Source organism: Syngnathus floridae, chromosome 13 (assembly GCF_059516105.1).
Source record: "Syngnathus floridae isolate MCC-2025c chromosome 13, RoL_Sflo_1.0, whole genome shotgun sequence".
Lineage (NCBI taxonomy): Eukaryota > Metazoa > Chordata > Actinopteri > Syngnathiformes > Syngnathidae > Syngnathus > Syngnathus floridae.
In genome coordinates this window covers 7,074,024-7,101,617 of record NC_142425.1, presented here as the reverse complement: position 1 = coordinate 7,101,617, position 27,594 = coordinate 7,074,024, and the positions used below count along the sequence as shown (strand labels likewise).

The 27,594-nt window shown below is 38.8% G+C and overlaps 1 protein-coding gene across 2 annotated transcripts in view; it reads left to right on the top strand.

Moving 5' to 3' along the window:
- The first annotated feature begins 20,507 nt into the window (after positions 1-20,507).
- The window catches only part of negr1 (neuronal growth regulator 1), a 101,348-nt gene continuing 94,261 nt past the window's right edge, over positions 20,508-27,594 (top strand). For both annotated transcript variants that reach the window (XM_088393676.1, XM_088393675.1), the window contains exon 1: positions 20,508-20,955. In XM_088393676.1, the coding sequence (XP_088249802.1) occupies positions 20,795-20,955 (161 nt within the window). In that variant the 5' untranslated portion in view covers positions 20,508-20,794. The remainder of the gene's footprint in view (positions 20,956-27,594) is intronic.

Here is a 27,594-nt window from a genome sequence, read left to right as displayed (position 1 = left end):
AATTATTTATAACACACTTTACATGGCAAGTATATAAGGCGCACTGGATTATAAAGTGCATAGAATAAACAACTCAACGTTGCGCAAACGTTAATGCAATCACAATATAGTAACACTCGAAATAGTGAAAACAATAACAATATATCAATAACTCAACATTGCTCAAACATTAATATCACACAACACATAAAATAAACACGTAAAGCTTACTTTAATAAATTAGTCCTCATCCACGAATCCATATTGGTCCATATATAAGGCGCACTGGATTATAAAACGCACTGTCGTCTTTTGAGAAAATTGGAGGTTTTTAGGTGCGCCTTATAGTGCGGAAAATACGGTACATCAATATTCGCTCATATTCAGTGTAAACATTGATCATAGTCAGTGTTTTAGACATACAAACAAAACCATCCATGTGTGTAAGCATAGCAGGACTTGCTGTATGTCTGACAGGGTTCTCTCAAGCAGAGGGTGCCCTGTTTCAGGGCAATGTCCTCTTAACTCTTGAGGCTTGTCAGTCACACATCTATTTTTTTCTTAGTGTGCCCTGCTACACCATTTTTCTCCGGTTTTACAAGGCTTTTCTCCAGTCTTTCTCCAGTGAGGATGTCGCCATCCGTTCAAGTCAAGTGCACCCCATACTGACCTGGATTGAGAGCAGAGCGCCCGGCAATGTGACCAAAGTAGAATGAATTCAGCACAGCAAAGCCTTGTCATGCTCCATAGCCACACAAAATTCTCACAGGAGCACAATCACTACTTTGCCAACCATTAGGTTTTCCTCTACAGTGATAGAAAGACGTGGCATTAAATACGTTAAATGTATGACTTCTGAAGGGATTTTGCCAAAGGGGATTTATTGGGATTGGTAATTGCTGCATAGCTGGGGTGTGCAGAAATCTTAGGAGGGGCAGGTGCACAAATTTAAAAGGGGGCACGTGGCAGAAGAGCTAGAACATACAGTACCGTTCAAAACAGACAATTTAGTGTTTTCCATGAAAACTAACTAATTGCACAAGGGTTTTCAAGGGTCTTCAATGGTATCCAGATCATCCATTAGTCTTCTAACACAATTAGCAAACACAATGGACCATTAGAACACCGGAGGGATGGTTGCTGGAAATGGGCCTTTATACACTTATGGTGATGCATTAAACATGTATTAAACACCAGACATTTGCAGCTAGAATAATCATTTACCACATTAATAGTGAATATAGTCTATTCCTGATTAGTTTAATATTAACGTCATTGAAAAAAAAATAGCGATTTTATTTTAAAAATAAGGAGATTTCTAAGTAACCCCAGATTTTTGATCGGTAGTGTACTTGACCATTGTATAGTACTTTGTAAACAGCTGAAATCATGTTTTTGACAGCAGTATCCCTGCTGCTTATGCCAAAGGATTTGTGTACGGGAGCCCCTGACTTGATAGGAGGAAAAACAATTCAAAGTGGACGCCATGCAGACATGCCTTGCATACAAAATGCTCTATTGTGAAATACTAGTTTGTGGCTGCAAATAAGCTATGGATGAAATACACATTTGTGACCTCAAAATACGATAGCTATGACTCACTACTAGACGGTTGGGTAAACAAATTAAGAGTTCCCAAGAAACGATGAGGTCAATGCTGCTACTTGAGAAATGGTAAACTCAAGCAGAAAGGAGATGCTTGCAGTATATTAAAATTTTACCCTCTGGGCAAGTTTCTTGGGAAAAAAACAAATGTAACTATAAATTGTAATTAGGTATACTGAAATCTTTGTGAAACTGCCAACTATTGATTGCATACTCATACTAATTGGTGTGGCAGCATTGTTGGAAAGTCATTAGGTGTGAGTGTCCTGAGGTGATTTGGATGAGTGTCTGAGCTACAAAAAATGTTGCCGTGCATTCTGCTAGAGAATCGAATGTTTGGCCAACGGCTTCAGCCCACACCATCCAGTGGATAAATACATAAACACAGTAATATGACCTTCCTTATTTTTCTAACAACCTCATTGCTATTTTGGGGAGATGCTTGTTCTGTTTGTCTTTTAGACTGTATTTAATATTATGTTTTCTGTGTTTGTCCCAATTTTAATGGCATTGTAACAAGGTGGCAGGGCTAATGCATGGTTTTCATCAGATGTCGTCATCAGACCTTGGATTTGAACCAATATCACACATTCACATCCAGTATAAATAAAGCCTTAGCTGATTTTCGTTTTTCTTACTGTTGAGGGTTAGAAATAACCTACTGAAGCACTGAAATGACAAATGTCACCAGGCTCCTTGAATATATTGTCTATTTTTTACAGCATCAAAAGCTACACAGCCTACATGGCTAAATCCGACTTTACTTACATCGGCAGCTTGCATATGTTAATCAAGCCTAATTAAAGACTGAACACTAACAGTGCTCTTAGTGCTTTTCTTGTCGCGCTGCATTGCTTAATGTGGACGTGCCTGATTAATCTATGAAAGAGTGTAAACTAATGTGGTTTTAAAAGCTTGCTGGCTGTGATCAACACCCATGCCAGCCATATGCAGGCTTTAATTATGATAGTTCTACTTGAGAATGGTTGAAATATTTTTAATGAATAGCCACACAGAACGGAAGAAAGTTAAAATGGTACTCATGATTTTTTTTCTGGAACACCATAATTAAGTCAGGCATGAATCACATGATATTTTAAAGATGAAATATAAAATTCTTCTTGAGTTTTTCTCTTTTGGTGAAGTCTCCAAATGAATCAATGGGGCACTTCTGAGTTACCCTCAAAACAGGTCGAAATCGACTTAAATATAGCCCAAGTCACACTCGCTCTGCTGTTATACTGTGCAACTTTGGCAAAAATTGAGGGAAAACAACCAGTGAAGATTTTATTCAAATAGGCTACCGTCTTTATTATTTATTCTATACTGATGAATTGAGAGGCTCCATCAAGGCTATATTGAATGGCAATTCCATTTCTTTTATACACTAAAATAATCTTTCGTAGAAACAGAGTGCGTTGTCGAGTGTGTTTCACGCACCACTTTATTTTGATTCATGCAACATTATATTCTGAGCAATACGTGCTATATTTTTGTTTCTGCTTCCATTTTTCATCAGCTATTGCCATTTTGACAAAACACTTTTCCTTAGCTTAACCATTCAAATATTGTTCATAAGAGGAGCGGCACAACATTTCTCATTATGTTGCTTCAGCTCGACTACATCCCATAGTTGTTGTTTAAGATGATGGATGCATCTGAATTACTATTCTCGAAGCGTCAATATGTAAATTGTGCAATCCAATGTCATGGAATAGAGGTTTCAGTATATTCATTCATTGGAGAACAAACTGATACAGTTCAGAAGGTTTGTGGAACCCAGTCCAGGGAAACAGGGAGGTGAGGCACGACTACTCTCAAAAAGTCTTTAATTCCAAAAAGTAAGAAAATGTGGCACTTTGGAATGACCAAAGGGTTCATGATTTGTCTCATCCATTTGGAGGCCACCCGAGCACCCATAAAATAAAGATATCCATATCCTGGATCTTTTATTAATGGTCAAAGTTCAGTATTTTATTCACTAGGGCCATAATAACGACAGGCACGGTGATACTTATTCCCCGAACGGTTAATAATGGTTTTACAATGTTGATGCTTTGGCTGTGAAACACATTATTTCTAGCTCCACCACGCTCAGCTCCCCCTAGTCGTATAATTCCAATGTTGAGCTTGTCAAGCTTGACACAGTTTGATTTACTGAGTGAACACCCCACAGCTAGCCGGGCTTTTGACTAGTGGCGAGCACATATTCCAACGGGCTGCCGGGAGGACCCTCTGCTCTCTTTGGGTCACACTCATAGCTCAGTGCTTTGTTTCCCCCTGCCATACAGCTAACCTCAGCAGCACTGCAAATATGACATTATCATATTATTTATGAGGTCTGGCCATTGGAGGTGCTGCTCAAGCAGGAATATCAATCGAGTTCTGGTGCCGTCCCGCTTCAGGGCCTACCGCTTGGCCTGAGCACTTGCATCACGGTCTGAATGTCATCTTCTATTTGAAGCTCATTTATTCTCTATTTAAACACAGCCCAAAGATGCCCTGCAGGCAGCCTATTTTTGGGGGAGGTAGCGTGGGATGGCAATGGCGAGAGAAAGATGCCATAAGCCTTGCTTGTTGCCGACCCATGAGCCCAAATAATTTGAATCCTCCTTTCATTGGTTTGTGTTGTTTTCTTCCAATGTCATTACCATTAAAACATACCAAGTTCCTAACGGAAGCATGCAAAAGAGTGATCCAGTGATGAGAAGAAACACATTTATGTTTCCGATGCTCACATATATCAGCATTTTTGGTGGATTTAATTTGAAGTTAGTTGAGGATGTACTCCTTTTTTTGTTCCCTTGTGATAAAGCAAGAGTCTGATCTACCATCTTAGCTTCGAGTCAAGCCAACAATCTGTTCATTGGCATGCAAAATAGACAACTTGCCAGTGTTTAGAGAGACAGATTTAGAATGTTAGCAGGAAAACATGATTTCTTCAAGGCTATCTAATCAACAGCAGGCACCCAAATCTCAAACCTTTATATATCCTGGTAAGAAAAGTGTTTGAAATATTTTTTTTAAATATTTTGACAAAATTTTATGTCTCAAACGACATGATTTGTGTTTCAAAGAACATTGTTAGAGCTGTAACTACTCAAGCTGGTTATAGGAAAACCTTTGAATAAATGTTCAGTTTGTTTGTGTGGGCACACAAGGGGTTTTGGAGCTTTGCATTTCAATATTGCCGTGAAATACGGCAACAAGCAATTATCATTAGCATGAAAATTCCGTCACACATATGGTATTGACTTTGCAAGCTAGTTTGTTTTGCCAAATGGATGAAATTGCTAATTGCATGCAGTGGAAAAGGTGCTCAGTGGTTAGAAAAATGCTGGTGTCACCCTGAGTGTACCAATGGTGCTACATTTAGCTACAAAAAATGTTGAATTGAATTTTAAGTTTTTGCTAAATAAACCTCATGTCCTTTTATTTATCTTGACTTTAAATATGACTTTTGCACTTTGGAATGGTCTCTCTTGTGGATTGTTATACAGAATGAACTAACTAATTTTGACACAGCACCTTTCCTTAACTAAACCGTCTGAATTTAATTTCTAATAAATCAGCTTTTCTCCCATTCTGCTGGTATTGTACTACTGATTCTTCTGCTTGAAATGCCTTCTGTTCATTTCTTTACATGACAAAGACTGAAACATTTACGTGATCGGACAGTTGAAATAAAAGGGACACGTTTGTTTCATATTTCATCTTCTTTATTGTCTGAACGCATGAGCTTGGGTGAGCAATATATTTTTTGTGTGGGTTGTAAAGCTCCGAGATACGTCAATTGCAGCACTAAACGGAGTTAACAATGACAGAAGTGTAGGATGAAGGTAATGATTTCACAAATCTCCCCGTCACTCCTGTTCCTCAACCTAATCGCATCAAGCACCTGGGCGGCATGAACGCCTCCCATGACTGACAAATGTGTTGCAGAAACATGGCTGAAATTGCCTCATTCTCCTGAGATTTCTTTCTCTACTGTTCTCGGCCGGAAAAAAACATACAGAGAAACGAAAAGGTTGCGGGGTGGCGAATGGTGTCAGGGGAACACACTGGCCTTGGCAGCATGACTCCTTTCATGCTTCATTCCTTCACTTTATCACCTCATTAGGAGAATGTGAAGGTTTGGAAGGAGACGCCTTGTCACCCTGAGACAGAGAGGGAGGAGTCGCATACTTCATCTTCTCCCTGACCGAAGTCTCGCCTCTGTTGGTTGACTGGTTGGGCGCGTGTGAAAAATCATAGCGCTCGACAGGGAGTCAAGCTGCCATGTGAGCGCACATCCTCAGTCAAGACACCCACCGAATGCACCGTTTCAGCTCAACAAGGTAGCAGATATGAGGAACAATGGAGATAAAGCAAAATCCACTTACCATTTTGGTATTTTGTCATTAAACATGACAAATGTCTCCCATGTCTAATGCAACCAAGGCTTTGTGAAACCTGCTATTATATTTCATACCCCCACGACATCTATTCATTAACTGTGATTTATCACACCCCTTTATTTAATGTAGATTAATGCCGAATTTCTGTCTCATTCGATTTCCCGTGCACTTTACATTCATGGGTTTTACCTGAAATGATCAGATTCTAATAATCTAATTTTAAAAAAAAAATGGCATTGGATCTACTTTTTAATTTTTTTTTCCTCATTTTGCATACAGTGCACCAACTTGCTAAAAGTTTGGTGAAAGCACTTTTTAAATGGAGATTAAGGCGCTCAATGACTTAATTAACTGTGCAACTGAGTAAAGTGAAAAAGTTTTTCATTCGACAGATGAGTAAAATATATAGTTCATTTTGTAAAAATTGCTATCAGTGAGTAAGGAATATTGGGAATAAGTAAATTATTTAATAAAAAAAAAAAAAGGCCCTTGAGCTTCAGGCTCTTTATGGATATGTGAACCCATTCTGGCTAATTGATGAATATTTAACTGGTGACTCAAGTGTGTTGTTGCTGAAGTTACGCAATATAAAAGTTTTGCTGAAATTTAGAGAAGTATTTTGACAGAAAATATCAGTGAATTCCAAATTGAATGATTCAAGGGGCATTCAAGGTTTGAAGTCCCGTTGTATAAACTTTATCAAGTGTATGACGTTTTGTTTTTTCCAAATTGTAACTGAACCAAAGAGCTCAAATTGTACATGAGTCTGTTTTGGTACCCATTTGTGCCTCGACTCCCCAGTCTGCTGTCAAATCACAGCAGAATGGAAAAAATAGCAGCACTTTGGATCATACAGCGAGGATAAATTATACCTACTCGCGGGTTTACACGACAGTGTCGGTCGGCGCTGGCCCAAATACATAACCCGTGACGAAAGCTTGGTGACTGCAGACCAGTAACAGCTGCAATTTTTCATTTTGCAGGCGAACTAAGTAAATTGTCGTCACATGCGATATTAATCATAAGCATGAGCTGATTTGAAAAAGGTGAAAGGAGCAAAGCTTGTGTTCAGCGACTTGCACAGGATACAAATGGAGTGTTTGATTTCACGTGTCAGCCTCTCTCGCAGTCAGGAGAGTCAGCAGAGAAGCGTTCCACTTTTTAGGAGATCCGTCATCTTGCCCTGACTTTTTCTTGATCTCCCCCAGCCTACCTTATCCCCAGTCATTTCTCTTCTCTATCATCAGATTTATCCTTGGAACAACATTTGAAAATATAAAAACAGTATACAACACATATTTGGACCCATGGTAGGTGACAAGAAATGTATAGAATAAAAATATATAAAAGTGAAGAGCACCACTGTGGGAGTTTGTAAAGTGCATTGCGGCTTGGGTAGTCTCTTGGTTTGAGGTTAAATCTCTGGGCCCAGTTTAATTGGAAAAGGCCAAGCCACTGGAGCTCTAATTGTAAGGACAGCAAGCATTCAATATAACAACATTAATTCAGATGAAAGCATTGAGGACATGAAATGAAAAAAATTAAGGAGAGCCAAATAAAAGGCTTTTAAATTTAGGGTTTTCATATAGTATATATATATTTTTTTTTTATTTCATCCCCATCACTGCAATTAGGAGCAGTAGTTACAGTGCTGGTTTGATTTGAGACAGTTTTTGATGAGCCATTTTGTTGTGCTGAGGAAACGTGCAGTGATTATTTTCCATAATTTATTCCTCAGAATGGAGAGAGTCCATACTTTTTACCTTTGCTTCCCCTGTTACTGACTGACACTGAAATTAAATTACCTTCAAATTAAATTAAAAAGACCTATATATTTTGTCCTTATTTGAATGGCATTTTTGTCACACTTCTGGTTAGGAAATACGCATCCATCATTGAAATTGCTCATCCCAGGTGCATACAAATCGGCAATTATCAGGAGCTAAAGAACGACCTGGCATGGATGCGGAGTTTTGCAAATGGTGAAGAGATGCAAGTCAGACTGGCCGCTTTTTCATCCCATTATATTCTCGCATTTTGTTAGTGTAATGGTGAAGTAAATAGGCTTTTTTTATTCAAGACAGTGTAAAATGTGCTTTTTTGCTGCCTCACTGAATTCATGAAAGAAAAAAAGACATTGGATTTGTCAATATGCTGGAATTGTGTGATTAAGACCAAAATCCTCCACGTGAGTGATGTTTCCATGCTAGCCCTTGGTCTCATTCCTTCTCCTGGCTTTTGATAAGTGCTACATGGGGTCGTGACTGATTTTAATCATTTCGACCCAATATGTTCCAGCAACAGTCTTTGCTTGGGGTGTGCCCTTTTGCAAATTGTCACAATTGTTCTGAATATCTACCAATTTTCCATCTAACCTCTAAGTGAAGCTGGCAATTGGTCAAATGAGGCCAAAAAGAACTGTGGGAAGAGTTGTTCGAAGGCACTCTGCAAAAGATTAGATTTATATTCTATGCAATCTTGTATGATGAGAAAAAAGGTGTCCAATTAAACACTGAGCAGGTCCAATTAAAGCTATAATTGCTCCAGGCGGCAGAAAAGGCTGACACAGTAAATTTTATTGAAGCAATCTGATGTTCAGAAGAAAGAGGCTTGTCATTTTAAGATGTGAGCTCAGACAGCAAAATCTCTCCAGAACAATTATTGCTTGATAATAAAGTCATGTTATAAAATGTAACATCATGAAACACGTGAAAAAAAAAAAAAAAACTTGTGAAATCTGATCGTATCATCCTCTTAAAAGCAGTTGAAGAGGAAGCAGTTAGCCAATACGCAGTTAAGACAAAATACTGTGGCAAAGAAAATGTGAAAAGGGTGAGTTTCACAAAAATGACTTTTAAAATTCACACGCACGCCTTTTGAAATGGATTCTTTAATAAATGTGCACACAGAATCTGAGTCAGCCATTAGCAATTAAGAAAATGTATCATGTTCGCTGACACTTAAGAGGTCTTTATTTCATCACAAATTATTAAATGACTCAGACGTTGGTCATTTTACGTTTATTTTACAAAGGTATATTCAGCAATGGCTGACCTGAGATAATTCCCTATTGACCAGAGCAGCACGCCTCAAGAGGAAATGGAGATTAAAGGATTTAATCCAGAATCGGATTTCCGGTGGTGAGATAACAAATCAGAGGGCGATTAAAGGATCTTTTATGAAACCCCGGCTTTTGTTGTATGCCCTGTATTAGGCAGAGCAGGGAGTCTCCTTGGGCAGAGATACCTGTCACAAAAAGTTAGGATGATTTCACCACCTGCACATTGAACACATCATTCTCAATTTTTAGGGCCGTAAGAAAAAATAATCAAGATAATCTCTACGAGTGTCCAACTGTGCCCACTGTAAAACCTTTACTACAAAAAACAAAGCGCAAAAAAGTGTTTAATCGTTTTAGAACAGGAGTTTCACAATCGTCTTGATAGTTTAGTATACTTTAGAGGGTCATTATGATCGTCAGTGTCTTATATTGAATACAGTATAGGCTGTTCAAATATTTTAAAAAGATGAATGGTAATAAAAATTGCTTGCAATATATCTATTTTTTTAAAAGTGAAGACAAGTTGCAATTTTAGTAGTGACACATGAATTCGATGCACAATTTGTCTTTGCTGGCCACATAAAATGATGTGGCAGGGCGTATCTGGCCCCTGAGCCTTCAATTTGACACCTATGTTTTAGATGCTCACTAAACTCATGCCTCATGAACTGCACATTTGACATTAAGGCATTCAACTTTAGAAAACCCTGGTGAAATTCTTAGCTCGGCAATCTCAGGGACGTTTGATGTCAGTGGTTCCACTGTAATAATAATATTTCACACAAAATGCAGAAGACAAGCAGAAGCAACTACAACTTTTAAAATGTCTGCTTCCGAATAGAGAAAGAGGAAGACATCAGTCTCTCTGATGAAAACAGCACCTAATAGTCCCCTCAGCAGACGCAATGATTTCAAACAGTTACCAAGCTCATTAGATCTCAATGTATCCTCTAATGGAGCTTGACATTCATTTTCAGACCTTACTAAGCAGTGTACAAAACTATGATCACACAGGATGCCTCAGTCACACTCTTGATGGATTAATCCTCATCCACAATCAGTGATCGGGGTTTAGTCATTCCGCTCAATCACTCACAAAGGCTAACAGAATTACTCGATACTTAAACACATTTTGCCAGTCTTCCCCGACATGCTGCCTCCATTTCTCCTCCCAGTCAAACATTAGTGTTTTCACACAGTTTGCTTCACAAATCCATGTACACTGCTGTGTTATTTCTCTTTGAGCGGTGCGCCTCAGTGCAAGGACCTCCCTCCGGAGATAGGGAGCATTTCATTTCACACTGACATGTTCACCTCTATCCTCATCATCCCGCCGAGGCTTGCTGGGCCTGTCAATGGAGAGAAAATAAAAAAAATAACTCAAGCTATGCCAGAGTCAAAACAACATGAAAAGTACGTTTGTGGCCACAGAGCAGAGCAAATCATATGGATCTTTTGAGTTGGAAAATGTGATGTTGTTGCCATCCCAGGTGATTCTGCCCATTCAGATTTGCAGCAAAATAGCCCGGAGACTTATATCGCCCAAATGGCTCAAAACATTGCCTGTAAAGAAGTGTTTTGTGATATCGGAGAAATAAAACTATAATGGGTGACCTCGTGAACCTCTGCGATAGGGGCGATTGGCTGGACAAAATACTGTGGTTTTGTTTTCCAGCTCAAGGTTGGGCCGTCTAATAAAGCAAACATATCGGGCTGCAGGGGCATGGGTGCATAGTGGATGCCTGGGGTGAACCGCCGGTTTTGATAGATGAGAAGTACTATGTAAACTATACCACATCTGGTGTATTTTTTAGTTTTGCAGTGTCCCCTCTATCAGGAATTCAACCCGCACCGCTGGATTTGGCTCAAACATTAGTAGAAGGCACAGGAAATGAGGTTTTTCGCTCCAACCACACAGTTCAAGCTGGGATCCATTGAAATATTTTTGGCAAAGGGAGAGTCTTGGTCGGTGGCGGATCAGGATTTGGGGAGGGATGTATTTATTCTGTTAACATAGAATAAAATCAATACACAAACTTAAAATATACTTGCATAGTGAGCACAGAATTTGACAAACACATTATGAAAAAAAGGTTTACATTATGGAATTTGTATTGGAATCTCTCATTTTGGCTTCAAAAGTATTAAAATGAATTAAAACAGATTTCAATCAACCAAAGCAGCGGCAATTAATCAATTTAATATCTTCATAATCGTTTTCATCCCAACTGAAATGGAGTCCACTGAGGTGCATTTATATATTTTTTGTGATACTAATGATGGTACAAACTCCAGCTGAGCATTTTGTTGTCCATTTAAATTACCGTAATTTTCTGACTAGAAACCGCTGCCTTTTAGACAAGCTTTGAACCCCGCGGCTTATAGTCCAGTGCGGTTTATCAGTGGATTTTTCATGATTTTTATGACGTAGTTCTATAATTTGTTTAATATGAAGGTAATATAAATGAGCACATTTCATTTAAAATAACCCGCGGCTTATAGTCCAGTGTGGCATATATAGTATGAACAAAACTGGATTTTTCACACATTTTATCTGGTGTGTTTTATATTCAGATTATTATTCGGACAATACGGTAGTATAGCTGGCATTTACTGGATAAAATTTTGTCAGCATTGTTCAATACGAGATGACAATCTTTAACAGGCATCAAAATGGTACCAACGACCAAACCTTTTTTTTTTTCTCACTTTGACCCCACACAGAGCACAGGAGTAGTGATTTCCTTTTCGGTATGCAAACTGTAATGGAGTAAGGAAAGGGAGAGCTCCTGGAGTGCAATAGGTAATCTATTTTTCGTGGCAAAAGGTCAGACAGATTAAACGCCGCTATGCAGATTCCACTTTTCCATGACAGCTGCAGGGGAGCACAGCTCCAAATCAGAACTCTCAATCAGATGTAAAATTAACTTCATGTATTTGGTGTGAAGGTCATACTTTGCTAACCGGGGAACACATTCTCGTTTTCACCGCCTGCATCTGTTAAGGTCGACATTCAGCGTTGCGAAAGTAATGGCGAAAGGCGGACCAGTGATGTTTGCATTTGCATAGTCACAGTGTTGGCACAATGACTTGTGGTATTAACGTATGGACATGCTGTATACATATATTTCAAGACTGCTACCTAAAACTCCTACCAAAGGCTTGCCATTGCCCCTATTAAACCACATGCACTCCAATGGCTCCCATTTTTTCCACTGTAGTAATCACATAAATGTACACCCCAGCTGTTTAATATATTGTTCTTCATGTAAAAACTGTGTGTAATTATGTTTGTTGAGGTCGACTAAATATTGCTTTAACCTTAGTCATTATCTTTATTTGCCTTTGCGTTGGTTTGGAATTCATTTAAAGGTCAAATCAATCTGTTCCACTTGCCTAATTAGATGAATTATATTTGCACCTGACATTTTCAGCAATTTATTGTACAATATGATATTTCCACCTAATAGTGTTTTGGAACGATGTCTCAGGATTAAGCATTGTTTTCGGGAGCCGCAGTCAATATGACAAAACATAAATTCCACTATCCATTGTGGGGGATAAATAAGAATACTGTCAAATTAAAAAAGATGTATTGCCACCATTTATTATATAACACACACACGTACACATAAATATTGCATTTTTTTGTAATCTTAATTCTTACTCTGGAATAAACATGGAGGATTCTCCTTGAAAGAGAGCCAGTAAACATGAGAGGGCAGAATTTTTTTTCAGTGTTGTACTACTCAAACATAACCCTCCACGTTATTGCTTCAATTCAATATTGCAGTTGGCGATTCTTGTATGGAAGAAGCACTCCAGAGTTTGACATCAATGTAAAGATGGTTTAAGAGTGGAAAATTAATAAGCATTGCTAGTTGTAGAATTCTTTCTTTGAGCTGGCTCAAGAAACGTTTTTCTCCTGTGGTTACCAACCACACTGTTCTGTTCAAGAAAGATTCATTGACAAAGCACTTTTTTTCCCCTGAGAAATCAATCAAATGTGCTCAGTCAAGTTTTTTGATTCATTGTGTCAGGCTTTTATGGATTACTTATCAATGTGGATCATAGTTGTGTGAAAACACACTGACGTTGCGGAGCTCAACCTTCCAGAGGCAGTATTTAAAGATCCAAACTTGACCATTGGAATTCATCTCAGGTTTCATTAATCGCCTTGCGCATGCTAAATATATTTGTATTTCCTCCTTGCATTATTATTCTTGTTCAGGTAGAATGAACCAACACTGCCTATTTGTTGAGGCAAACTCGTAAAATTTGTGCTGCCATTCACCTTGTGAGGAAATCAACTTCCAAATATGTTTACATTGATAAGCCTCTGGTGAATCAAGCTCATATTGTCTTCAAGAGAGATCAATAATTTGGTTTTGATAACAAGATTGTTTCATTTGTGTTGTCTCAATACATCGTACTCTTACTGGTCAAATCCCATCAAGGTTTGAGAACCCCACTTTGTTATTGTTGCAAAAAGTCATGGTGGAAGAAATGTTCTAGAGAAATTCAAAAGGGCAAAGTGGACAAAATGAATGTGATTTTGCATAGATGACTTCAGTACTCATGGTGTGAGCACAGCACGTCGACGTCCCACCTCAAGAACCTCCAGTCACCTCCGCCCCACCGCCTACTACCAATCTCAAGATATGCTTTCAAATTGACAGTGTTTAACCCCAAGATACAATTTGACTCAGTTCATTGTAAGTTTTACAGGGCAAAGTGTTTTCTTTGCAAAAACAACAGTTGAATGTTCAAAATCCTGGCAAAGCAAAGAAACATTTACTAGATGCAACAAAAAGACTTTGGCAGACACGGACGGGGTTGCAATGTGAGCTTGTGCAATCAAAGAAATCACACTGGCGCTGTTGCTTTGCCTGTGGCTGGGTTATTGTCAGACAGAAAAAAAACAAATTCAAGTGCACAAAAGAGCACTATATACTTTACATACTAAAGGGATTCTGACATTTTATGCAAAAATGATCTGTTTTTCATCACAGTAAACAGCAGGGAAAGCCTCAGAACAAACTATAGCAGTCATAGTATACAGGTGAAGTCGGGAGCAAAAAAACAAAACAGACTTCTATCAAGATGGTGAGTGAACTGACAGCATATAAACAGTCATATGTAGTTCAGATGTTCTAAGACACAGGTGTCAAACTCATTTTTTTCACGGGCCGCATTGTAGTCATAGCTTTTTTCGGAGGGCCATTATGACTGTCAACCCAAATAAATGTATGAGCACCTCATAATTTTACAGTAAAAGCTACAAAACAAACTGACAAATGACTTGTTTTCAAATCCGACAAGTAAAAACTGGTCAAATATTTAATAAAAAAAAATATATTGTTAAAAATGAAGACAATTTGCAATTCTATTAATGACACACGAATTTGATGCACAATTTGTCTTTGCAGGCCACATAAAATGATGTGGGGGGCCGTATCTGGCCCCCGGGCCTTGAGTTTGACACCTGCGTTCTAAGAGGAAAAATGGAAAGAAAGAAAGAAAGAAAGAAAGAAATCCTACTAAATAAACGGTAACCTGTTATCATCATTTGCTACTTTAATCAACTCAAAAACGACTACGACTACTACTACTACTATACCACAAATGTATACAGTCACTATTAGCTATGTCATTTCTATGTAGGGTTTTTACTTTTTTAATTTCCAACCCTAACATTCTTTTATGCGGTTATCAGACAGAGCTGACAGCAGTGAAACAGTGCTCAAGCCCGTCGGGACCAAAAAGGTAGACAGACCATTATTGTGTAAAGTATCTGTGCTTTAGCATTTAAACAGCCAGATGTTACTCTCATGGGGCAGTGGAGACCAAAATAGAACATTGAAATGCGAGAGAACTGCCAGATGATGGGGATTAGTTTGTGAACACATATGCCTTTCCATATCATCATTTAACATTCATTATTGTGCATTTTCACGTTGATCTACTGTCGCCAAATGGCCCAAAATTACTATAATAACAGTTTTAAAATGATTTCTAACTTTACATAAACAGAGTAATAGCAAATTGACTTTAGTCTTAAATTCTCTAAATGAATCATGTTAACTATCATCCTGTTAGCACACACGTCATTTGAAACCCCTTGTGATTTTGTAAGGTTAACGAAACTCTAGAATAATTTATTTTCTTGGCCGAGGTGTAAAATTTTTCATTCATAAACTTGGACTGCATTATATTATATTTAAACGAGCTGATCTAAATGAATGATCTGAAGTTCTAGAGTTTTGTAATGATAAAAAAAGACCAGCTCTAAAAATAAAAGTTTGCCGTCATAAGGTTTCATCGACAATTTCATCTTGTGTCGTCTCCCGGAGCCTCATTATCGTGTAGCCTGAAGCAATCTTGCACCACAGCAGAACACTCAGCTTTATGCCAACCGGCCACTCAACTATTTGAGACATCTGCTCCACATTTAAGCAATTAGAATGAACAAGAAATTCAACAATATCTCCGCATGTTCTGTTATTATCGGGATTTGTGATAACCTGAACTTTTGACTTCCCTCACTTGGCTTTTTAATTTCACTTGGCCGGCAGAACAGAAAGTTCATGCTCACTGCCCCTCTTGGGACCTTGCGATTTTCCTTGATATAGTTAATGACTTGTGAAGGCTCTTTGAACCCTCCTCTGTGGATAAAATGTGGTAGGTGCACAAATGACTCATGAGCGCTGTGGGTTTCCCCCCCCCCCCACATTGGGCCGTGCATTTGAGACAAAAAGAGGAAAAGGGCTTCAATTGACTGCTGCAGGGCTACATAGTATATCAAGTTCATTCAAACTGTGTTTTGTTCATTGCATCTGTGATATAAATGTGCATCTAGACCTCGACAGCTAGTAAAGGTTGAGAAATGTAATACATTAGTCGAACTCGGACAAAGCGTGGGTTGTCGAATTGGAACATAATGGAATTTTCTATGTAAGGCAAAAGCATTATGTTTTCTTGTTTTGTATTTCCTAGGAAGTCAAGCTACATTAATGCTGAGATTGTGGCATTTCTCTCAAGGCAATGGGGACCTTTGGAATGGTTTATTTACTTGTAATCATCTGATGTTCTTTGAATGTTTTAATCTGATTTGGTACTCAAGATGCAGTAAAAAAAAACTATACTGCTCACCACACGTTTTGCTGCATGTTTCGTCATTGTTTGCTTTTCACTGTTGCTTTCTGTTTACTGAAATATGCACATCAAAGTTAGACGAAAAGGCGGGACTCTGACTGGCATGCTGACATCAGCTCTAAAGTATAAAAACATTTTTCTTTTTTTGTCTGTTCCTGTGTGGGGACCGATACCGCGCCGTGGACTGCTGACTGAGGACTATAGTGAAAAATAAGAAACGAAACAAAAATGGCGTTAACTTCACACAACACCCAGGTGCTCTCTCAAATCGGTACTCGAGCGTATTATTCTCGTTTGTTTGTGGAAAAGATATTTCCATCACACGTCTCCATAAAAACAATGTAGCAAATATTGAGCTTATGCTCGTGACAATCGCAAACATGCTGAACCAAATACGCCTGTTAAGTCAACAGTCTATCAGTTCACATGCCACATGTAGTTACAGTATGTCACCATCATGATTTTTGAGTGATTTCATATCCTTGCATCTGAGCTCGGATGGTTTTAACCCAATACGCGAATCGTACCTTTATAAAATATTTAGAGTAGTAACTTGCAGGAGGTCTTGTATCCTTAAGGGTGATTTGTGTTCACACGTCGAAATGAACCACACCAAGGGAGGAAACAAACTAGAGTTCGATTAAAACAGATTAAACGGTGTTAGTGTGTAGGCTGCCTAAAACTCGGGTGAGGGGGTTCTGTTAAATGTGGTAAGGAGGGTAGAAGTTGGTCTGTGACCATCATGGTCAAGACGCAATGGAAAAATAATGTTTTAATGTTACGTTTTGATCAGATACACGAATATGATAGATCCTGAGGTATGAGCACTTTATTTTACTGCCATCCTTGTTTTTAACGGTCAGGCTTTACAAGTTGTAGGATGTTACATTGATGTTGTCCAAGTGTTGCCAAGCAAACCAGATGTTAGTTAATGCATTTTGAAATACAGTGGATTTGACCTTAACACCATGTGTTAGTTTCACCTTTTGTTTCGGCACCATCACAATTTTAATGATATATTCTTTGTTGGGAGGAGGCGGGGCATAGCAGGGTCCAGACTCAGTTTGACAAACCTTGCAAGTGGAGTCCTATCTATTCCTCTTTTAGTTATCATCCTACTTTCTGAGGAGCAGTCTGAGGTAATGGGACATAATGGAGTATTGTCATGGATTGATTTTAGTGTTTGAAGGGTTGCATACATCTGCATGTAAAAATTGACCATTTGAGAGTGAGATCAATGGTCCCTTACATATATTCCACCACAGATGGGGCTGCTGGGATCCATTTAACCAAGCTGTTGTTTGTTGTGATCAACTGGCACATATCTCTGCTGGATGTCATCCATTATCATAATAGCAGGCTCAATCACTATTACGGGGGGAAAAAAGCTTGTTCATTTAAGTACTTTAGAAAACAATAGCTTTTATTGTGCAATGCAAAATTAGTCATATTCGCCGCACGGAGAACATTATTGCCACTGACGGCATGGTCCGGCATTGACCTCCGTCCGGTGCATGCAGCGACGCAGCGTGAGTTCGGTACCCAATCAGTGACGGTAAAATTGTTTATCGCTATATATGACCTGACTGGTGACCAGTTCAGGATATAGTCTGCCTTTCTCCTCGAATAGGCTTCAGCTTCCTGCAAGCCTGAATAGGATAATTGCTATGGGAAATAGGATGGATACATTGTGTTAAAAACTAAAAACACCTGAGCAAAAAGTGGTGCAGTAAAAGCATCTCGGTTTAGGCTTTGTGTTCTCTGCTCATTATTTGGTGTCATCAAAATAAGGAATAATGTGATTTATTATTTTCCACACAATCGGCATTCAATTAAGCCAACAAGCGCCCTTTTAAATCTGCAGTCATCAAAAAAATACTAAATTGGTTTACGCGCCAACAGCTTTGTAAACAACATTTTTGCGTGTAAAAAAAAAAAAAAAAAAAACACTGTTTAGACAGATTTATAAACGTTATATCGGCATAACCGGACAGTAGTACGTTGGTGACAGTACCATCTAATTTTTTTATTTTGCGTATTTAGACAAAAATGATACTACCACTGTTTTCATTCATTCCATAAATGGATGGTCTAAAATTACAATTGTGAAAGGTTTGGCCTAACAGAAAACACTCATCTTCTGCATTCTGTTAATTCTTGACTGTTAGAGATTTGACATTAGGTCATTTCAGTGAGCTTTTCACCTGAGAAAAAATTGCAAGCATCAATTTTACTCTGCTTTTGAATAGATGATTGTTTATATCATCTATTCAAGTATAAGTGTATATCCATTACTATGAACATATTTACCAACTGGTCTTCTTTTTCTTAGAGTTAAATATTTTAGGCTGAGTCATTGTTGTTATTGTGTATCTTTCATGCATGATAAAGTACGTTGAGCTAATTTAAAAATGCTAAAAGTAAAGCAAAACAAACAAAAAATATGACATTTCTAACGACAAGCAACCAACGACAAATAGCACCGCCTCTAAGCACTCGTCTCAAAATTCCAAAATATACTGTTAAGACTCTTATATGTGGCAAAGCCACTGTTGAAGACGCCTCATTTATGCAAATTTGAATTGTGTTTTTGAAAGCGTGAACTTTTCACACCTCTTCAGCGCTGTTTGCTTGACACTGTTTGATGACTCAATACCGACGTGTCCTTTGTAACCTTTGGGAAACAGTTTGATATATAAGTAGGAAGGAACATATGGATGTGCTCAGATAAATAATGGCAGATAAATAATAGAGAAAGAACTTTTCACACCCAAATATTTAGAGGATGAACCTCCCGTTGAATAACAACTTTGAAAACTGAAGGAAAATATTACTTCTCTACTTTCACCACAGCTGCTCTCAACAGTGCAGCGTGATAACTGCAGTAGTCGTCTGTGAGATTTGATTTAAAGATACCATGGCACTACATCGTCCCCCCCTTGGGGAAATTAATAAAATAATAAAAAAACTGGAGTAAAGTGTAACAGGATTTAGCGCAAATGCTGTTTAATAAAATGTCTGCGGCTGTGTAAAAGCAGAGACCAGTGTAGTCAAGCATGAACAAGAATTTGAAGGTACATAATTATATCATTAAAAAATCCCTTCAAATTCTCCACTGTGTCTTGATTGATTGTCCAACTTTTCTCCACGTGGCAGTTTTTTGGCATGTCGTGTTTCCCCAAAAATAACGTGTCATCTGTGATAATTCGTGGGCTTGACGCCAACATGTCACAACTGAGAAATGTATGCCATTTCCATGGTTACACTTGTTCAGCCTGTAAGGAATTATGTTGACTAAGTCGAAAGGCTTACAGCAGCATAATGCACGGGGCTACTGCTCTTAAACAAACTTTGCTAAGTCCCTAGTGTGTGAGTGTGTGTGTGCGTACATAGTATGTGTAGGGGGGAGCTTTCACTAACGCAGACTTAAATACAATAATGAATCACTTCAACGCCCAATGGAATTTTTTTTTTAGATACTGTGTGTTTTAGAATCTTGTAAAGGGTTTACATTTCTTCTCAAATGATGTGTATACTGTCAAAAAAGAAAAAAAAAGTATTGGGTAGTTTCACTAGCCAGATGTCAATATTGCGATGGAACTATGAACCTTCTAAATGGGAATAAATTAATTAAAGGTTTGACACAAATATTTCTCAAAATATATGCCTCCAAAAATTTACTGTACTGTATTTTTTTGTGAGCCTCGTAGACGAGTTGAGAACAACAAGCATTTATCTGTTTGGGAGTTGTCTTGAATTTCCCAGTGACCACTTTACACCTGTCCTGTGCAGTCAGTGGTTTAATGGCAACAGTCATTGTCCATTATTTCCCATGGGAACAAATGTTTTCAAATATGAAGTAATCACAGATTGATCATCTTCATGGAAAAACTCTGGTCAACATGAAAAGGCTCCATAATATTGTATTGTCAGTTTCTCAATGATATATTATATTCCCACTAGTGTAATTGTTGTTTTGGTGTTGTTTTCCCAAGCAATTATTTAATTGGGTGCATTGGTTTTATAAGTTTTTTAATTGAACATTTTCTCTATGTTTTAACAAGTTGGATCAATACAGGCCAGTCAATTACAATATGCAATGTAGCACTGCATTGCAAAATAATTTGGAGTTTTCCTTTAATTCATCAATATATCACCTGCAGCATCAACTCCATTTGCACAGAAGGCTCACTTCGCTTTTTCCCTAATAGCAATAAATAATAGGGGTGGTTCTCCAGTCGATATCTTTAATTGCTCCTAGGTTGTATCAATACCGCTGCTCCATCGCCAGCCACTGGGAACGGGGTTGCCCAGGAAACGGCCGCATGGCAACAGGATCAGAGCCTGGGGGTTGTCTGCTTCTAGCTTTGCTCCCATTTTAAACCGCCTTTCCTCGCTAGATGGTGTGCAAGCCACTGGAGAGTACACTTCCCCTGCACAGTGGGCTCGCAGCATCGAACGAACCCGGGACAACTCAACGCTCGTCCATAACTGGCTGCGTGGAGCGTGGAAATAAAAAGGCTTTCTCCTTATTTTTGCCCTGATTTTTGGCAGACTTGGGCAAGAGCGGCGACCACGTCCAGTTGTGACGGACATAATGATTGCGCTGTCGGATGCTTGTGTTTCTGCTCAGTGGCTAAGTGCGATCCTTCTCTGCCTGGGCTGCCTCCTGCCGTCGTGCTTGCCCGCGGGACAAACTGTGGACTATTCCTCCGTGGAAAGTGTGGTCAGCAGGCAAGGCGACACGGCTCTACTCAGGTAAATTATAATAATAAGAATAAAAAAGAGAGACAAACTTCACTTTTTACTGCTGCTCGCGGGAGTTCAGTAAATCTTCTGCACACACTTTATCTGCAGCTGAGATCTTGTTTACACCCGAAAGAGGGCTTTTGTCACCCCATGAAAGGACACAATGGGGTGCTGTTTCATTTTCCCCCGCAAGCCGATCTTGGGGGTTGTGCCTACTGCCGAGTATGTTGGCCGCCAGCAAGACGCTCAAACCCGCGACAAGAGACCTTGTTAGCACCATCAAAGTTTTGAAACACGTTTATTTTACTCTCGAGGACTTGTTAACCTCGATAAATGCCTCACTCAATATGATGCGATAGTTTCTCACTGCATCGTTAGACGCGTTGCAGCGCGTCGTCTCTTGCATCATATAATGTTTATGTCTAGTTAAATGAATGCATCTAATAAGTCTCGGTTTTTGTAAGTGAATAGGTATAGATTACAATAAAATGCAATCGTGGGTTTTTAATCCTAACTTTGGGGAAGGTACAGTGTGATGTCGCAGTTTCAAATGCAACGCACAAGAGCGGTTGTGTGGTCATGACTCGCTGTCGCTCCCTCCCTCCTCATGTTCATCCCGAGTTCAGCCTCTTCCATCATTTGGGCGTCATGCCAACTGCACTGGTAGCTGTCATTCTGCTATAAATATAATTATATTATGTTATATAATTTGTCTTTGCTATGGATGCGGTGTGACTAAGAAATACGCTATATAAATAAATAAATAAATAAATAAATAAATAAATAAATAAATGATCACCAGGTTTAATGAACTAAAAAATACGCTAAATAAATAAATTAATTAATAAATAATCACCAGGTTTAATTTATTTGAGTATGAGATAAAATTCCCTAGAAAGTGTGCTACCATGAAGGTCTTTATTTATTCGTGTTCATGGAATTGCAAAAACGATTTATTCTTGTTCAGAGGAATGTGTCACAAACCTTGCCAATGACCAAAGAACCTTCAAAAAGAAAGAGTTTAGCAGCTTATCTGTTTCTTTTCTACACATTTTTCAGAAAATTCTAGTTTGAATTCTGAGAACTTAAGCCACTGGTTTTGGTTGTTCACTTTATAGGAAATATACACAGCTGCACTAAGGCTCAATGGTTTGCTCTGTCGCCTCAGCATGAAATTTAAGGGGTCCAATAGGTATTAGATTGGGCCTTTCTTTTATATGCTCTTCCTGTGCTAGTGAGCTATCTTTGGGTACACGGACTTATCCCACTTTCTGTAAAGAATGCAAGACTCTAGAACAGGGGTATCAGACTGAGTTTTTTCACAGGCCGCATTGTAGTCATCGCTTCTTTCGGAGGGCCATTTTGTCTGTCAACCCAAATAAATGTATGAGCACCTCATATTATATAGAATAAAAGCTACAAAACAAACTGACAAATGACCCGTTTTCAAATCAGACGAGTAAAAACTGGTCAAATATTTAAAAAAAAAAAAGATATTAAAAGTGAAGAGAATTTGCAATTCTAGTCATGACACACGAATTTGATGCGCAATTTGTCTTCGCGGGCCACATAAAATGATGTGGTGGGACGTATCTGGCCCCCGGGCCTTGAGTTTGACACCAGTGCTCTAGAATATGGAAATGACTGAATAGTTATCTGTCACTGTGTGTTAGCCAGTAACTGACAGATGATCAGTCCTAGGTGCACCCCGCCCTGTCAGGCAAGCAGCCTCCACGTCAACCTGAACAGAAAATGGATGTTTGGAAATAATACACACTTGTTGTCTATGGTTATTATAAATTTGCACTTATATCACCTCCAGATTTTTTGATTCACACGGTATACATACACAAAACTATGCACAGGCAAGCCTCGATAATATCTTGTCGTACAAATATCAAATATCCGCCGTGATGGCTCAGAGGATGTGAAAGATATGCTGGCCCATTTCAGGGAATTCTCCAGATGTTGACACCGCGAGATGCAGGGTATGGAGCTGAATGCAGAGCAGTTGAACGGGTGAAAGTTACATTCAGGGTTGCTTGTAGTCACTGACATCTCTCACTAGCCCGCTGAATAGAGGAATTGTTTGTGTTGGTTATCATCAGTGTGCGACAATGCATGACGCAATGCTGTCAGGAGGCTCTATGCTTTCTAATTTTGCTATTTGCTTGCTTCCTCCTCTTAGTTTTTGCTGTCTTACTTCTATAGTCAAACATCACCCCTTCAAAGAGATCTTCTCCCCTGGCTGTGTCTTGGGAGAAGCCTTCAAATTCGTTGGTGTCAGGGAGGGGAGGCAAAAGCTTTGCCTGAATCCTGATTGTGTTTTGCACCAGAGATACAGTAAACTCGGTGCTGTGAGTCAGCTCAGTTGCCTCTTACCTTCAGAGTAAGTCTTAGCATTTAAATCCCTCCAACAAGGACCACCTAAATATATACTGTAGGAAATATGAAAAATAAGCAACATTTTGTTATTTCTGAAGGTATCAAGAAGAGGAGTTGAACCATATTTGTCGTAGGACCTGTTGCAATAAAACAATACACCTTCTAAATTGCTCCTCTTTCCTCCCTGGCCAGCTTCATGTGCCATTTTCAACAGAGTAGTGATAAAAGTTCATGTTTTTCTTTAACCACATGGGCCCTTTGCTTTTTATCCTTCACATCTTTTCATTGGTCCAAAGCATCTGCTATAAAAATGTGGATTCCTATTTATTTACTTATTTGCTTCTAAGAGTTTAGGGTACGGGCCATTATTGCCAAAAGAACTCCTTAAGAAGGTGGCTGGAAGCTGAATGGTGCTTGAAAAAAAAAAAAAACGTGAGATCTCTCACAAACTGACAAAGCCCGAAGCATGCAATTAGTCACTGCCACTGGATTATGGAGTCGATCCCGTGAGGTGCAAACTCTGTCACATATTCACTCCCACCCCCCCACCTTATTCAATTCCGTGCGCCGCATTACTGTTGCTCTGATTCATGTCGGACCACACCCAATTAAATTGTTTTGGGCTTCTTGAAGATGAGGAATGGACCATATGTGTATCATCACCCTTTTGAACTTGTTTGATTACTCAAAAGCTCAGCCTCCAACAAAAGCCCTTGTTGTTTGTCATGGCTTGTGCTGATTAAAAAGCATTTCACCATGCACGAGTAGATCTATGTTAAACCCGTATGCTGATTTTATTATTTTTTTTCAACAGACTTCCATTAGTGGTTTATTGCTTTCTAGTACTTTAGTCATATCAGCCCTTCGCATACGCTTCAGAGATTTCATGTCATTTTGGATTCGGTTAAGTTGACTCTTACTCGTAATTGGAATAGTTGTAGTAGAAAAAGTATGTTAAATTAGTCCAACCTCACTAAAATGTGAAGTATGAGATGAATATCTCTTAAACAGCGACAACATTGAGACATATTCTTATGATTACCGTATTTTCCGCACTATAAGGCGCACCTATAAACCTCCAATTTTCTCAAAAGCCGACCGTGTGCCTTATAATCAGGTGCGCCTTATATATGGACCAATATTGAGCCACTACAGCAGGCGTGTCCAAAGTCCGGCCTGCGGGCCAAATGTACATATCTTATATATGGACAAAGTTTTAAAATGGGCCAATCATTGAAGGTGCGCCTTATATATATGGACAAAGTTTTAAAATGGGCCATTCATTGAAGATGCGCCTTATAATGCGGTGCACCTTATAGTGCGGAAAATAAGGTAGATTCGTAGACTATGATGATAATTTTGGTTTGGAAAATATCTGAAGCTTGTATAAAGATGCAAAGTACTACTCATGTGACTATTCCGAATCAAACGATCATACAAAGATAGATATGTGACTATAATGGACATAGTTGAAAGTTCAGCACAAGTGACACTCAAATTATGCCTATAGACGGTTGATAAGTAAAACAATTGTTTTGCATGACTGAGTTGTATCTCTCCCTAGGAAAAACTGTGACATATTATTTTCCCTGGCTTGTTGGCAATTACCATAATGGTGTGTTGTCTGTGCAACCAGTCTCCATTTAAGTAGTTTGTGTCTTATACACATCCCAAATTCTGTGGATAAAGAAATAGGAGCTATTTAGGGGATATTTTCTTGCAATACAGTCCAATTTAGAAACTGACTCGGCTGCTGTCTCCTTATCATGCAAGTATTGTTGGAAAAAAAATCACTTTCTGCATCTGAGCTTTTTTCATTATGTGATCACAGCCCGTTTGGTTAACTAAGGCTACCTCCTCCTGGCTTGATGAGGTATATTAAATAAAAATGAATGATGAAAAATTTCAGTTGAAGCAACCCAGTTTACCTCGTTGGACACAATAACAAAATGGCTGGGGGGGGTTTGCACCGCATTTAATATTGTGACCATTGTTGCGGTCTGAAAAATATTGCTGTGTTTTGCACTCCATATGCTCATTGTCTTCTTCACAACTTGCATCTATTGTGTGAATAGCTGTTTGACCTTCATTTTAGCAAGTAATGTGTGAAAACAAATCTATTGAAAAAGCTAGCTGTATTATTAGCCTCATGGTCACTCGGTTTTTATCCTGGTGAAACTGCAGGGATCATTTATTTAGTACCCATTTGTGTTTGATGTGCATTTTCCAGATGAGTCCACAAACTACACAACCTATATATACAGTATGTTTCCTTAAGACCTTTAGGATTATATTTTCAAAGTATATTGATATTTTTTTGTCTGTGAAATATCGAGATCAGCATTGGCCTCAAAAAGTCCATATCAGATTATCCATATTCATATCGGACGGATTCAGATTTTTGCTTCGTTGCTCATTTGACAATTTGGCAGCAGATACGGTAAATCCAGGTCCAGAAAGCAAAAACTCTTCCACAGTTCGGCTTTAGCCATAGGTGTTCATCCTATGTAAACACATATATTCGTACCATGCCTATCATCATTTCCAACGTCGTGTTGTGATCGGCCATACGCTGTGCGGGATTTATGTCAAATCAGACCTACAAATTATTTCTGCTGGTGGGATTGCTGGTATTTATAGTTACCCATCTACTTCTCCCAAGTGAGGATGTCACTACCCAACAGAATTTCAATGAATTGAGTTGATTTTTGATTAAGATACGACTGAAATGTCTCCTCATGGACCATTTAAGCGATTGGAGCTCCTTCAACATTAAGAACAAATAAAGGCTATTAATCTACAAGATGCATAACATAGAGACATAACAACCATAATAAAACAGAATTATGACCAACTGGGGGTTCTGTATCTTCCTCTTCTTTGGCAAGTATGATGGGAAACTGGGACTGGAATCAGAAATCTCTCAATTCCTTTGCAGCTATGTTGATCTGCCTGTAACCTTATATGTGAGGCTTCACCTCTTTTAACTTGTTTTTGTGTATTTGACGTCATGGCCTATTTCACTAGCATGCTGCTCTAAGCAGGGATGTCAAACTCATTTTCAGCTCAGGCAACCACATTTTAGTTACGGTTATGGTACTTTACCCGCCCGGTTAGTGGAAATTACACTGACGGACGAAAACCCACTTCTTTCTGTGCTTAGTCAGTCATTTTTTTAATGTTTCTCGTCATTCGTTATTTGACATCAAAAGGGGTGGCTATCAGGGACGGAACTCTGTACTTTAGTACTCTGCAGTTTCTGCACTTTAATATGCTGCTCCAGTATGTTTCAATTTATGACGGAAGTTGCATGTTATTTATTATTACCCTATTTTCCGCACTATAAGGCGCGCCTAAAAACCTTCAATTTTCTCAAAAGTCGACAGTGCGCCTTATAATCAGGTGCGGCTTATATATGGACCAATATTGAGCCACTACAGCGGGTGTGTCCAAAGTCCGGCCCGCGGGCCAAATGTATATATCTTATATATGGACAAAGTTTTAAAATGGGCCATTCATTGAAGGTGCACCTTATAATCCGGCGCGCCTTATATATGGGCAAAGTTTTAAAATGAGCCATTCATTGAAGGTGCGCCTTATAATCCGGTGCGCCTTACAGTGCGAAAAATACGGTATATAGTGACTCTGATATGCATTTGTTAGCAGGTAGTGCATTTCTAGACTGTGTGCAGGCTCATCATGGGCATAAATTCATTGTGCTTTCCAAAAATTAAGCATATTGTTTAGCAGCACCCATGTGAATTACCTCCTTATTAGATTTTTCTTCCCCCAGGTCCTCCAAGAGAAATATTTTATACGTAAGGCTCACTGTAATGATAAGAGTCTTAAGGAATAGAGAAATGGCTTGTGGGTGAAAATTGATCTTTTTGCATCACTGTATACGTTCGCATATAATGGCAGTCTTTCCATAGGACTATGTTAGGATGTGTTTTTTGGAGGGACAGTAGGGGTAATATTTTTGCCTACGTCAGGTTCTCATCCTAATTAGTTGTGCTTCTCTCACACAATATATTACAGAACCCAAGCTGAAAATATTCAGTCAATCCAAGTTACAGAATAGAAATGAGTCGATGTCAGCAAGTTGTAGATGGAACATGCTGACATGCAAATCTTTCAAGAAAAGACTACTACAGTTGTAGTGGCAGCCGTTTTTGCATGGTATGCCGATCATGTATGCTCTCAACCTTTGGTCAAATTTAGAGTAATGTTACATTTTTTGCAGGTAGACCTCAAGTGAATTTT